Source organism: Gastrolobium bilobum, unplaced genomic scaffold, assembly GCF_033153095.1.
Source record: "Gastrolobium bilobum isolate Gb01-03AN ecotype WA unplaced genomic scaffold, APGP_CSIRO_Gbil_v1 utg1240, whole genome shotgun sequence".
In the NCBI taxonomy this organism is placed as follows: Eukaryota; Viridiplantae; Streptophyta; class Magnoliopsida; order Fabales; family Fabaceae; genus Gastrolobium; species Gastrolobium bilobum.
In genome coordinates this window covers 551960-566990 of record NW_026898998.1, presented here as the reverse complement: position 1 = coordinate 566990, position 15031 = coordinate 551960, and the positions used below count along the sequence as shown (strand labels likewise).

Genomic DNA, 15031 nt, shown 5'->3' with positions numbered 1-15031 from the left:
AGTCTGAGCAACAATCACTTCCATCAAGCAAGGGCAGTGTGCGCGCTTTTGTTTGCGAATTCGCGTGACATTATCAAGCAAATAGTTGGTTTACAGCAGTACAAACAGCCAACAGTCAATTCGTCGTGGTTTGTAAATTCCAAAACGAGCCAAAAATCATGAACTTTAATTCGCCATGAAGATACACCATTTTTTTTGGGAAAAAAAAAAAATTCAATACAGTTAAGATTATATAGCTGACATGCATGCTAATAAAAAAAATTGGTCAGCATGCTCCATATTTCAACGCTTCTAATTCTATCCTTTTAGCCCACGTTCCCGTTTCCCACGCTTACTCTTTATCCTACATTGTACAAAAAGAAAGAGACATGGCTGGCGGCCATCCAAAGACCCATCCACAACCACCCATACTCCAAAAAAAAAAAAAAAAACTAAGAAAAGCAAGAACAATAAAGCTAAGAGCAAGAACAAAGCAGCAATGTTACAGTTACGCAAATGCTAAAAAATGAATAAATAACGTAAAAACTAGTTACAACACCAGATAAAGCATCATTCTGTCGCCAGCTGCACTGTCTTCTCCAGCAATGAAGTTTTATTGAAGAGGGTTAGCTGCACCTCTCTAAGACATTTAGATAACTGGCCACAATAAAAAAAAATTGTAATAGTTAATGCTTGTTAATGTCTGCAACAGTTTCTTCGAATTTTGAATTCAAGTCACCATAACAATTATCTTGTGTCAGTAGAATAAAATAAACTCGTCATGTTTTAGTTTAGTATTTTCCGTCACAGCACCTGTGCTATTCCACATAATTAACAGCAAACATTGAAAGTCTTCCAATATGGAATCAGGCATATGGTGGCTAACTACCCTAGACGATTACCTCAAGACCAGCAAACCATTCAGGTCCAAGGCGATTAAAAGCATCAAAGGGAAGTGATTTATATTTTAACAAATGCAAGAAAATGTCACGCTTTTTTATTTTAAAATATTTTGGATTCCCAGCAAATCACTCCAGATCTTCTTTCCCTAGTTAACCAGTAAATGTAGAAGGATGAACTTACCTGATCTTCACTCATCTTTCGGAAGCCTAATTTCTTAGTCCAAATTGACTCAGCATCCCCTGCTGCAGGAAGCACCAGCTTTTCTACATTTAGAGAAGATAGCAACCTCTCTATGCAAGAGAACAACACTTGAAAATAACCCTACATGAAAAATCACAAGTTAATGAAAACTTATCATTACTAAACATCAATTATCTTTGAAAGATGTAAAAGGAGTGTTATTGGAATGCATCTATCAAATAACTTTCTCAATTTTGGGTCATGCCTGAATTACAATAAATTGCTTACTTTTCCTTGATGTTCTCTGCTTGTAGCTACCAGTGGAAGCTCAGAAATATTACGGCCAAATATCCTAAGAAGCCCAGCAGATACTACAACAGAACTGTGCAAATATGATATATAGTTATATACAATGACAACGTAACCAAATAGAAGCACTATCAAGAAAATAAGGAAAGCAGAGAAAGTCACATACTTCACAATTAAAACAATGCAATACATGCCTCCAAATTCTTGACCAGAAATATTTCTCCTGCACAAAATTCAAAAATACACTATATCACCCCAACATACGATTAACAAAATGATCACGAACACTTAACAGAATCCTGGGCATGCAACCCAAGCACTGATTGAAACAATCATTTACAACCTCTTGTTGACAAATGCATCATCATATGACTCATGTCTACCAAAAAGCCATAGCAAGACTTGTAATACAATAGAAATTATAAATTCAAATGTTAAAACAAGAAAATTTCAAATAAGTACCGCTTGTGGTAGATAAATAGGTGCAAATTTAATTAACCTAAAACATGTTATGACACAAAGAAAGCTCGGAGAGCCTACCAAATACTTTTTCCAACCAATGATTGTGCGCAGGGGGAGAGGGGAGGAAATAGTGATAGACAGAAATATACAATGTAAGATTGTTAATAATCCACCGTAAAATAAATCATCACTTAATTGGAAACACAAGAATAAAGAAGGATGTAGGGGCAAGGATCATCAACCACAGTTAACCTACAGTAAAATAAATCATAGTTGCTTACCCATAGACCATAACAGGAATCAGGTCACGACCAGATATCGCAACAATGGGATCAAAACACTCCTGCCAAAACACATTCCCAAAGCATGAGAGAGGACTGGTTGAAACAAAGCATAGAATACATTAATGACAACAGGCAATTTCAATGCCACTGAAGACCCCCATACACAATAATCAACTGGTAGATTAAGAAGTTAATAAAGATAAAACAACTAAAAAGACATTTTCAAAATTTCATGACTGCATGAATTTCACAACAGTCAAAAGTCTCAACCAAAAACTTGCATAGTAGTTAATTGCGCAGTAATAGCACCGCGAGCCGCGTCGTATGGGCATTGCGGTGCCTCGCCGCAAGAAACCACACCGCACCGCACCGCACCGGAGCGCAATGGCGGCCATTACGATCGCATTTGAGGCCAAATCACAACCGTATTGCTGTCATAAGGCAAAATGTCATTTTTGTCCCAAATTTAAATGTGTAACAGAAATTTTTTAAGGGTTTTTTAGTCTATCTACGTCTCTCTCTGTCACTTGTTATCTCTGCATTTAAAAAATGTTTCTTTTTGTCACTATTCTATCATATATCTATTCCACTATTTCCGCAACCCGCTATAGCGTTTTTCGGGGTTGGCTGCGACATGCCGCAATCCGCATTTGATAACTTTGAAAACTTGTCCATAACCTGCCAGAACAAGAGAATCTCCTTTCCCAGCCACCCCACAAAAAAGAAAACTCTGTAGTTACATCCACAGGAAGAATGTGCAGAAGTGTCTTACAAAACATGACAACCAAAAGGTTATGTTTGAACTAGTTGAAAATTGAAAATGGTTTGATTTGATTTAATTTGAATAGAACTGATTTGATATGATAAAAATGAAGTACCATGTTTGAAACTTCTATAAAAAATGGGATTTGAATTGTTCTACATATCAATTTACTTTATTACACTTATTTAGAATAGGTTAAATAACTTACTAATAAGGAAAAAAATGTCAACTAAAAAAATTAGAACTTAAATCAAGTCAAACCCACTCAAATCCGACCAATTTCTAGTAGATTCCTATTTGTACCCAACTTTAAAAAATAAAAAAGGATTTCTAAATCAAATCAATTCCTATTTTATATCTTTAAAAAAAAAGCTTTCATTTATAAAACAAATCAATTCCTAAATATTTGATTCCAAACATATTCATATATAATCAATGATCTCTTTATTTATCATGTAAGCAAAACCCAAAAGATCAGGTTTAGAGAGACAAGTGAGTACTCTTTTGTCATGAATCAGATAAATGTAACAATGAAAACACAACGCTAACAGCTCTCTAATCTATATGACAAGGAAAATTTTCTCAGCTCGAAAGCAAAAGTTGTAACTGTCATTAATATCATATCATCTATAATAGACCTATTTTTTATATCTATTCTGTCACTTTCACAAATTTGAACCGTTCCATCAACCTGAAGTGGGAGCAATTGATAGAACTCATGAACAAAAATGAAAAAATAACAACCATATATACCACAAAATCAAGTATCAGAATTAACATACTTAAAAGTAATAAATACTCACTCGAAATATTGCAGCGGCCCGTGAAAGTAATGGTAAATGCTCTGGATAACGACTTTTTCCACTTAAAATTCTCCACCGGATATCATTCTTGCCTCCATAGGTACATAATCCCCTATCCTCATGCTTCCTGATTATTAGTTCAGACAAGCAAGCAGGTATAAGTTCTGCTCCAGCAGAAACTGAATTCTGTAGAGCCACATATATTCGATTGCAGTCATCACAACAAAACCACTTATCCTTGGGTAGCTCCTGTGGTAAGATGTGAAACTAAATAATTAAAAACAAATACAAGTATCATAAAAATATTTGCTGCAAGACTCGGTGCTTACTTCCAACTCACAAAGCCCAATGTTCCGCAAGCAACCAACATGATACTCCTTCTCACACTGGATAACAACCAATAATATACTTAATAGTTTGAAAAAAGAAAGAAATAGGTCAACACAATTTTCGTCATGTATAAACCATACCTGGTCACAAATTATCACTGTTCGATCATCAAATTTAGCAACACTGAAATCATTTTCCCTATTGACCAATCAAAGGAATTAATATAATAATATAATTAATGCTGGCAGAGATACAGAATATATATATATATATATATATATATATATACACACACATATATATATATATAAAACAATCCATTACCAAAATCTTATTTTAAAGTAACATTGAAATTCCTTTTCCCCAAGGTAAGGAAACTTCTTCCTCATAAAGATGTCAAAATGTGGTTGTTTCGATAAATAGTCTATAAACAACTATATGACCTACCTGCAAACAACACATCCACCCATTTCAATCTCTGGTGCTTTATCAACCCGAGTCAACCGTATCATGATTGGCCTCCCAATACAAGATTCTCTTCCATTACCAGCATTATCTCTACAATTTAGACAATGCCAACCACTTTCTGGAACACAATTTAAACCCAAGCAGGCTGTAATTGAAACACAAAATACCATAATATTAATATATCCTGCACCTTCCCTGATAACTAATTTTTTTTCCATAAAAAATAGCAATATCTGCGACTAGAGTAACCTAGACCTGGTATTGAATGAAATAAGGTAGTAAGACAGACCATATGTTATGCAAGCTATGCCCAGTATGCAACACGTGAATGCAATAAAACACACTTTCTTACAACATATAGACTACATTAATCGTTGTCTAAATGGTGAACAGGATAACAGTGAATATATTTTTTAAAAGCAGTGTAAAGAAAACTTAAGAAACTAATATAATGGATAGGGAAAAAATGGAAATATTACAATATTTGCAAACAATTAATATATTAAAAAGTGTCAAAGGTAATTTGTCCACCTGCATGAAAGGCCCTAGGGCATCCATTGCAAAGAAGCAAATCTCCTCCATCTCCACACACTGCACACATATCATCACTATCTCCAGTGGTAAGGTTTTGACCATTTGCCAAAGAGAGAGCTATATCATGAAGTGTTAATCCATTGGAGGTATATATGTGCCGGTAACTGCAAAAGGACAAAAACATATTTAAAGATGAAGAAAAATAGACCAGTCTGTTCAGGTGATCTAAAATTCTACTCACGGTTGACGTCTAGCAGCCATTCCAGCATGGGCTTCAAACTGTGAAGGGCTTATCTGTTTAAATATGAATGTAGTTAGTAAAGGTTAATCTTAGCATTTAAATTTATATAAAAACGTAGTTTTGTGCCTGTAGTTACATGATCATACCTCTATGTCACAGCAAGCACAGACTATACCATTTCCCTGCTTGTAACCTCCAAGTAATTTCTGAAATGCACATAAGATTAAGATAAGTCATATATTGAAAAGAATAAAAACCAAGTGCAAATCAACCCATTAAACACAAAAATATTGAAAGAAAAATTTAAGGCACCTGTCCTTTGACATAGTAAGCCAACTCAGCACCATCTGGTAGTCCATTTGGCATAAAAAGTAACCTGTGTAAATCGTTGTCCCTGATAAAAGCAAAAATTCAAATTCAAACCACAATACCTAAGATATTGCAATTCACATTGGGAAGCTAGAGAGGACAGAGGAATTACAGAACAAGCATCCCCAATAAAAAAATTAAAAAATAAAAAATAAAACGAAAAAGGTACCTTCTCTTAGTGCAACCATCAGAACTTTTCTTCAGCAGTACACCTGAGTTAGAAGTGCAGGAGCTTGGCCTGCAGAAAAGATGTATAGTGAATATACAAAAAGGAAAGGTCTACAATTTAATTGACCAGATAACCTTATATGTATGCAGACTGCTCAAGCACATGCCCAACAATCAAGTATCAGGTGTTAGAAATTAAACCAAGAGAGACCAGAGCACAAACTTCTTCACCACACGTTTCCACTCATCAGTTGTCTGCTTCACATACATTGACTGCTCAAAATGACTTGGCACATGCAAAGACGACAAGTGACTCTCACTTTCTCCAGATTGACTGGAACAGCAAAATTGTGAAAAGCCTTGTCAGCCCTTTTTTCTTTTAGAAGTCAACCAAACTTTGTTAACATAATGACAACAAATTTGAAAATATTAACATTTGTCAGACATGTAAATAAAATTCAATTAGAATTTTCTAAAAGGCCAAAAAAAGGGGAAAAAGTTAAGTTGTCGGCACTTGTGGATAAAATCATAGCAAAACCCTGGTGAAAATTGAATTGTTTTCTTTAATAAAACCCATAATAATTACGAAATAGCTGATTGAGTCCAATTCAACAAACACCAAGTACCAAATCCTGAAAGCACTGGCTCACTAAAAACACCAGCATTGATTAAGTAAACAAATTATACCAAATACTGAAAGAACTGGCTGACTAAAAACATCAGGATTTAATTATGTAAACAAATTATTTTATTCTGGAAGTCATTATTAATAAGGCTTTATTCTCAAAGCACAAGCAAATGCACTCGTTCACATGCTTGAGTGAAGTAAGCTCAAGGCTTCACAGAAACAAAGCCTGAGATGTTATTCTTGCCAAAGAGGATCCATTGAACAAAACAATCACTTATTATGGTTAAAGATCAATGTATTGACATCTGACAGCAAGTTTCTTTTACAATTTAAAAAAAAAAAGAAAAAAAAATTATAACAAGAACTACTTCTGGTGGGGGGGAAATGCAGATATGTCCTGTTCACTATATAATTCCTTGATTGAAAAGGTTGCTAATATCCAAATGAACTAAACAAGCTCAAAAGGCAAGGGCTAGATAATGCACAATTTTTTACTTTTGGGTTTATGTTTGGTTTACCTTATGTTTGTATGAGGTATGCCAATAACCTTGGTGGTATAATTTTTATAAGCCTGAGCCCTCCCGTTGCTTTGTAGAAGACTTTCTGCAGAATTCACGGAAAGGGAAAAAATTAAGAAAAATCAAAACCTAAAGCAAAGGAAAAGAAACACCTCTCCCGATTTGCTATAAAAAATGGGCATCCATATGCTTAATGTGTCTTCCTTGATGTACCAAACAACATGCATTATTCTATATTTTATATCTCTATTCCTTCCCGGATGCCTTGTAATGATAATTGTTAGATATAAAACCATTCATAATCCTTACCAAGCTTTTGGGAAAGTTGGTGATTAACAATAATATTCTCCTACAGGATAAGATCATATATCATGGTCAACTCTATCAAGATAGAGGAGGAAAAGAATTCTCAATGTTTGCAATTTTGCGTCTACTATCTAGGATGAATCATTCATGCAAAGGTAAAAAGGATGTTGTCTCCAATACAAGCTAAAGCTGACGAATAAAAGAGAGACTGCTTTTTAAATGATTGAAAACATAACTCCAATTCTCCATGATAAGCTTTATAATACTTTCATAAACCTCATTATACTCAATATCACAGAATGTGGGCTATTAAAAATAAAGATGGCGAGAAGGTAACAAAATAAAATATTGAAGACGGCCAACTGATACTTTTTATCTTAAAATAAAAAGATGCTAGAAACTTGAGTCTAAGGTAAGGGTAGATTCACCGCAGATGGAATGTGTGGATAATATCAAAAAGACTAAAGATAACTTGGGCGGGGAAGGATACAGCAGTAAAAACATTGAAGAAAAGCACAACGGTAGATACAAAAGAAAGGCAATACAGAATCCCTACAGAGAACAACAATTGGTTCTGATTTGATATTCAGACAGCTCAACACAAGAGTTTCCAATCAAGACTTCTTGCCAATGTTAATATAGCCTTTTGAGACTGTACCAATAACTTTCCAACCAAAAATTTAAACCACAAAGAAAAATAGCTCATTTTCCAACCACACATGTCCACATTTGATCAACGTGAGCCTAGGCTCCTACAACGCAATTATAAACCTGAGAAATAATCATCACCTTTCCAAACCTGGAAGGACTCTTCGTTGACAGATGAACCAGCCACATTCTTTATAACCTCATCTAGTAAGCTGAGTGGAGCAGTTTTTATTTCCTGTATAATACTATATATTGGTCTTCCATTTTCTAGGAATATATGATTATTTGGATGTCTAGTCTTGGCACCAGCATGCTGCTCGAACTCATACGCACTAAGCACCTGAGAAAATGACTAAATGAGCTATCTTGTAAATACAGAATAAAAATTCCAATCATAGCGAGAAATAAAGCGCATATGTTACTCTGGAGTAATTGCACACTGAACAGCCACACAAATATCCGCCGCCAGCAATAACCCCAGGTAGCTCCACCTGACAACAACTTCAGAACATAAGAAAAAAAACCCAGCATAAGTACATAAAAAAGACAATGAACGGATGCGCTTTACCTTTCCAGGGTTGTAAATATATTTCACGATAGCTCCGTCAAGGATACCAGTTGATAACAGTTTTTTGACATTTGTAGGGTAGTAGTTGGGGACTACTTTCTTTGACATTTTCAATTCCATATTGCGAGCGTACAAACCACACGAGCTCTCCAACATCCCACTATTGCAATCATCCTTTGCCAAATATTCTTCATCATCGCCATGAAAGCCATAGTTGTTTGGAGCACGCGGTTGATAACCATAGTCCTCCTTCTTTTTACTGAACTTAAAAGTGATCTTTCTGATACCAGACGAACTAGCATGCTTGGGAATTTCAAGCACAACACGGGACGTCATTGCGGCGCTACTTGTGTCCTTATCATTCTGACAAGTATTATTATTATTACTATTATTATTCTGAACACCGGCTTCATCACTCAAGGTCTCATCAGAACTTGAATTCTCCAAACAAGTAGACGTTAGTTCTCCACACTCTGTTTGGTTAACATTCGCGGATTCAGTCGGTTGGCTACTGATATCTTGAAAAGTTAGCGCATGTTCTGTTGCAGAAACGTTGGGGTTGGAAACCTCAGAGCGCACTTCATCGTTCGAAACTTCTTTTGCTTGTTTCTTATTCGGGAACAGGTCAGGCTCAGTATCAGCAACGCATGGGTGGTAGTCCCGCTTCAGTTCCGTCCTTGATTCTTCATTGTTTTCCCTCCTTCCATCTTCCAATGTTTGCATACAAGCCGCTTCTTCTCCCATCAAAATCAGAGAACAGAGACTCTGCGAATCCAAACGTGGTAACCACCAGGTAATCCAGACTACCACACAGCATTCACGAAGAAACTGGTGTCCGACTTGAATTTTCGTCCGAATTCACTCGAGATTCGTGTCAAATCAACGCCCTGAGCATAAAATGAAAAATTAGAAACGCAGTTTTAAAGCTTTTGATCAATTTGAAAGCTATGCACACTGGAAAACACTAAAATAGAAACGAAAACAACAACAACGGTCAACAATCCAATCTACGCGTCCAGAAGAAGTTCCGAAATGCGCGTTTGAATCAATAATAACCGCTCAACCGTTTAATTCAATCAGTTTGCAGAGACAAAAATAAGAAGAACAATAACAACACAGTAACAAACCTACCTCAAACCATACACCAATAAAAAAATCCAAGAAAGAAAAATCAAATCAAAAGAAGAACCTTGAATCCCTAAAAAATAAAAGAAAATTCAAACACCAGCTCCAAGCCTCCAACCGCTTTAAATCGAGTTTCTAAATTAACAGATCTGAGATTGGTGAATAGCACTGAGCTCTGCACCTTACGAGATTCGAAAGAGAGAAGTGAGATTTGAAAGAGCTAGGGTTTGGTTTGCACGTATGGAACGAAAGATAAGAGAGCGGCAACAAACTGAAGCGAAAAGCTTGGTTCGCGGTTGAGATTTCAACTTTTTGGAAAGCAGAGAGAGTAGAAGGCGATGAGTTTAGTAAAAATGAAACTGTCCAAAATAAATAATAAATAAATAAAAAACAAAATAATAAAAATTGTCGTCACGACTCACGATCTTTTAGAAGGGACGAGAAGACAAATGGATAAACGTGATGGGACCCAATGGAAGTTGGGCCTGTTATGTTTCACAACGTGGCAAGACTGGGATCTAACGGCAGTCCCTCCGCAGCCGTTTTTTCATGAAGTGCTGCTCAAGTTAACACGTGTAAGGAAAGGATTATAAGCAAAGAAAGTATTCTGTTAATTCGAATCGGGTAGTGGAGTGTGGATTGCGTAACTTCCAATTTTCGGGCTGGGTAAATGTCGCACCAGGCCCAAATTAGTCAAGAGAATTTTCATAAAATGTTTTCCAAAGGATTTGTTTTAGAGAAAAGCGTTTGTGTTGTGTCATCTTAAAAAAAAATTAAAAGACCATGTTTAGATATATATTGATTCAATTTTATATTTTCTTTCTTTCACAAAAATAGAAAATAGAAAATGTAAAAAAGGAATAAGTTATTTTATCTCTCATTTTCTCTGCTTACCTTTGTTTGTCACCCTCCAATACCATTAGATCAGAATCTCAAGAAGAGAGAAAAAGATAAATGTTAATTAAGACTCTGATCTAATAATATTTTAGAGTGGTAGGCAAAGATAGGCAGAAAAAAAAAGATAGGTAGTGTAACATCCCGGGCGCTGACGAGGGCGGGGAGTGATTGCCGGTGCGCAAGGGCATGGACAAGGAGCGGCTTCTGGCAGGCTTCTAGGGACGGGGGTACATGAATGAATCGAATCAACACCCGAAAGAGAGGGATTCCAGAGACTGTGCTGGTATGGGACGGTACAGTTGGGAATGACTTATAAGAATTAATTGGTACTACCTATACAACAAGATGCATCTACTTTTCGGTAGCCCGGATCGGAAGAACTCCACAGTTAAGCGTGCTTGACTTGGAGCAATTCAGGGATGGGTGACCTCCTGGGAAGTTTTCCCGGGAAGTGTGCGAGTGAGGACAAAGCACGCTGAAAAGTCTCGTGTTAGTGAGTGGGGACAGTCGTTGATCCTTGCAAGTTGCTAGGCGTTACAGGTAGAATAACCGGTACAAAATTAATAAATCTTATATTATAAAGGAATTCCATTCTGTGGAAACCTTGCTGACGTGTCGCACTGTGGTTCAATTTCACCAATGTGTTCACACTACAACACTTAAAAAAGTTTCCTTTAATAGTAAATCAGTGAATACAATAAATACAAAAAAGAATTATATTTTCAATTGACAGGATTTGTTACTTTAAATCAATTGTCAAGATTGTTTATTCATTGATTTATAACTACTAAATCACTCTTTGTCGTCATCTTTGTTTTTTAAATAATTGATGTTGATCATGTAATCTAATCGTTTTTTTTAACCTTTATTCAATTTAATTCAAATCTTTATGTTTTTTGAAAAAAAAAAAACAGGATATTCATTGTTATTAAAACAAATGACTGTTTTCTTCCATGAAATGACTGTTAAAAAACGAGATATTCATTTATTTATAACTACTTAATCACTCTTTGTCGTTATCTTTGTTTTTAAATCTTTATTCAGTTTAATTCAAAAACTTCACATTTTTTAAAGAATACAATTCTATTTACTCGAAAAAAATTAATTAGTAAAAAAAAATAATTATACATATCCCGACCTTTGTTCCTTATTTTCAGATTTTTAAATTTGAATCTTTTATTAACCTCTTGATTCAGTGGAATCAGGTATGAGTGTTTTGTTATTAGAAAAAACTTCTGTTTTATTCCATGAAAATCTCATTTATAACTACTAAATCACTCTTTTGTCGTCATCTTTGTTTTTTAAATAATTGATGTTGATCATGTAATCTAATCGTTTTTTTTAACCTTTATTCAGTTTAATTCAAATCTTTACGTTTTTTGAAAAAAAAAGGGATATTCATTGTCTATGTAGCACCGACTCGACACGCGACACGTGACACGACACGACACGACACTCCGACACGTCAATCTTAAAAAAATATGAATTTCGACACGTTCCGACACGTTTTAATATTAAATAATATTTTTAATTTATATAGTGTATATTTCATTTAATATTCAATAATTTAACAAAAAAAATAAAACTAAACTAATAATATCCATCAATTTAACCAAAAAACAATCATTTCCACAGTACCATTATATTGATCTAAAGCAAAAATAATAGCATATCCATACAAAAACATAAAACATGGAGACTATAGAATATCTTCATGGAACATTTTCATCTAGAATAACATTTGACTCCATCTCTGGCTCATCAAGTGAAAGAGTAGCAACTTCAAGAATTCCAACATCTTCAAATGTATCAAATGTATCTCCAGCAATGTCCCACATTCTATTATCCCCTTGTGTATATTGTGAAGTCTTTCTTGATAAGAGCCTAAGGTTGCCATGTATATAAACCAAGTCTTCAGCACGTTTTGGAGTCATCTTATTCCTTCTTACAGAATGCACAAAAGAATAAGTACTCCAATTGCGTTCAGCACATGATGAAGAAGAAGGTTGTGCAACAAGTCGCAATGCTATCTTTTGAAGCATAGGTGAACAAGCACCATGAAGCACCCACCAAGCTTTGGGCTCCATAGAATATCGATTTTGCATGGCATCATAATCTCTAAAACCTCCACTCATACTAGCAAAGTCCACATACTCCAAATTTATTTTATTTCGGTCCTCCAAGTTAGAAAAGTATCTCTTTAAGCATTTTTGTCTTTCTTGATTAATCTCTAAATCCTGGTGTGGAGGAACTCGACTAGGATCTTCATTAAGTCATTGTTCACTATAGTATCTAAAAGAAAAAAGAGAAAAACAATTAAACAAATTATATCAAATAAGAGAAGTATTCAATTCATTCATAATTAAAAGCTTACTTGGGATTCAAAGCATGTGCCAAAGAATGAAGTGGAGTTGAATGTTTAGTCCAACGATCCACAAGAATGCCATGCACCACCTCATAAAAAGTTGAGGTCTCGTCCATCCTCTTCAATTCATGAAAGTATATAGCTTTCTTCACTTTTACAATCATGTCATCCCACATATCATAAATCAAATGAAGACAAGGTTTATCAGTGTCACAAATCCTAATCATATTATAAATAGGAGCAGTGAAAGCAAGTATATAATCAATTGAATCCCACCAAAGATCATCCAAAATCTTATCTTTAACCATTCTTGCCCGTCCTAGATTATCATCTTTATACAAACTCCATTTTTCGCTGATTACCATATTTTGGAGACCATATTTTATCAATTTGAACCTCTTTAGCATCACAATCATGGAAGCAAAGCGGGTTTCAGCTATAGAAAGCAACTTCAATCCCACAAACTCATTAAACATTGACAGTCTCATAGAATGATTCATTATGAAGTGCTTTATTGCAGAAACATCTCCAACAATATCAGAAATCCAACTACATTCCTCATATGCTATTTGATTATTCTCCACATTTTTTGCAGCACAAATATTTTTCACAGCTAAATTCAGTGTGTGAACAACACATGGTGTCCAAGTAATAGATGGAAATTCTTGCTCAATAAGATGCCCTGCTCCCTTACAATTTGCAGCATTATCCGTGATTACTTGAACCACTTTTTCATGCCCAACTTCTTGAATTACTTCTTTTAACAACATCCTAATAAAATGCCTATCCTTAGTCTCTCCTGAACAATCAACTGATTTCAAAAACATAGCTTCACCATCAGATACTGCCATGAAATTAATAAGTGGCCTCCTTTGTGAATCACTCCATCCATCACTCACAATACTAACACCCTTGTTTTTCCACCCAGCTCGAATAGGTGCACACAACCTATCAATATTTTCCTTCTCTTTCTGCAAAAGAGTGGTTCACAAGGAGTTATATCCTGGTGGCAAATAACCCCCAATATTATTATCTGCAGCAAAAGTGAAGGCTGCTTGAAAGTATGGGTTCCTTGCTAAAGTGAATGGCAATCCTGCTGAATAAAACATCCTAGCAATCAAGTGGTTCAATTCTTCTCGTGCCCCAACATTGAATGCCCTCTCAATAGGATTTCTAGATGAACTTCCACCCTCACTTCCACTTCTTCTTCTTTTCGAGTTTGATTCTACGGAAAAACTAGAGGGTAAAGGCACGTTTTTAGGTGCATTACTCTTCAATCTCTCACTAGTTTCTTGTTCTAATTTCTCCATCTCTAGCAAGTCTTTTGTCTCCACAACTAAACATCTTGCAATTCCTTTCCCTGCTATTTTAAGCAAATGAGCCCTTATTCTAGTATACGAACTTTTAAAATCCTTTTCACAAAAATTGCATTTCCAAGATAGATTCCCTCCTGCTTCCGTTGTGGTGCCTACTTTGGTAACATATTTCCATAATGGCTTCCTTAGAAATTCATCATCTCCACTACTTGCAATACTTGAATACATTCTAAAAAATATAAAATTAAACACTATGAACAAAATAATTACTTATGCTAATATAGAACAATTAAATTAAAATAGTAGCATAAAAAATAAGGCAAATAACATATGCTTTGAGTTCTGTGAGCTCGTGTCTGTAAATTTAGAAAAAACATATGCTTTGACATAAGGAAGGAGAGTGGACCATAACGAAGAGATTCTAGAAATACTTGAAACAGAACATTACAAATTGTATCAGATTGAACCCCGAGACAGTAACAATCAGGAGCCAACAATGAAGAGCAGAAAGCAAATGCTCACAATCAGGAGGCCTGAGTTTTTTTTTAACACTATCATGCTCTCATTAGTAGGAACAAAACCGCAACTAGCAAAAGTGGAAACTATGGTAAATAAAGAAAATGTTTGTATTTTGATCCCTTTGTTTTAATAGAAAATTTCACACTAAGAAAAGAATAGAAAAGAATAGTAATATACCTTCTAGTTTTCTTCTTCTGCTTGTACCGTAATAATGCAGAATCTCTTTCTTGACTCGTTAACTCACATGGAGCAGCTTTAGGAGTAATTGATAAGGTTTCACACTTCAGAGAATTTGATGGTTTCTCTACAAAAGCGAAAAGATAAATTAGTTACCCCACTTTCTTATCA

General features: G+C 35.1%; 2 protein-coding genes across 4 annotated transcripts; both read right to left on the bottom strand.

The window, feature by feature from the left end:
- Positions 1-58: 58 nt before the first annotated feature.
- LOC133286108 (uncharacterized) lies at positions 59-9940 on the bottom strand. Of its 3 annotated transcripts, none has more exons than XM_061483455.1 (20): positions 9651-9940; positions 8462-9348; positions 8316-8384; positions 8035-8233; positions 6940-7024; positions 6017-6127; positions 5795-5863; positions 5569-5650; positions 5403-5462; positions 5257-5309; positions 5013-5179; positions 4461-4626; positions 4154-4211; positions 4013-4069; positions 3684-3932; positions 2115-2176; positions 1538-1594; positions 1351-1444; positions 1063-1203; positions 59-636 (listed from the first exon to the last, which is right to left on the bottom strand). In XM_061483455.1, exons 2-20 carry the CDS (start codon positions 9203-9205, stop codon positions 550-552), a joined length of 2610 nt encoding a protein of 869 aa, XP_061339439.1. In that variant the 5' UTR covers positions 9206-9348; positions 9651-9940; the 3' UTR covers positions 59-549. The 3 variants fall into 3 exon arrangements, with proteins under 3 accessions (XP_061339439.1, XP_061339441.1, XP_061339440.1); XM_061483457.1 differs by having other exon boundaries at positions 9687-9940; XM_061483456.1 differs by having other exon boundaries at positions 9768-9940.
- Positions 9941-12756: 2816 nt separating this feature from the next.
- LOC133286135 (uncharacterized) lies at positions 12757-13699 on the bottom strand. The gene is made up of 2 exons (XM_061483492.1): positions 12858-13699; positions 12757-12775 (listed from the first exon to the last, which is right to left on the bottom strand). Exons 1-2 carry the CDS (start codon positions 13697-13699, stop codon positions 12757-12759), a joined length of 861 nt encoding a protein of 286 aa, XP_061339476.1.
- Between the last annotated feature and the right edge of the window lie 1332 nt (positions 13700-15031).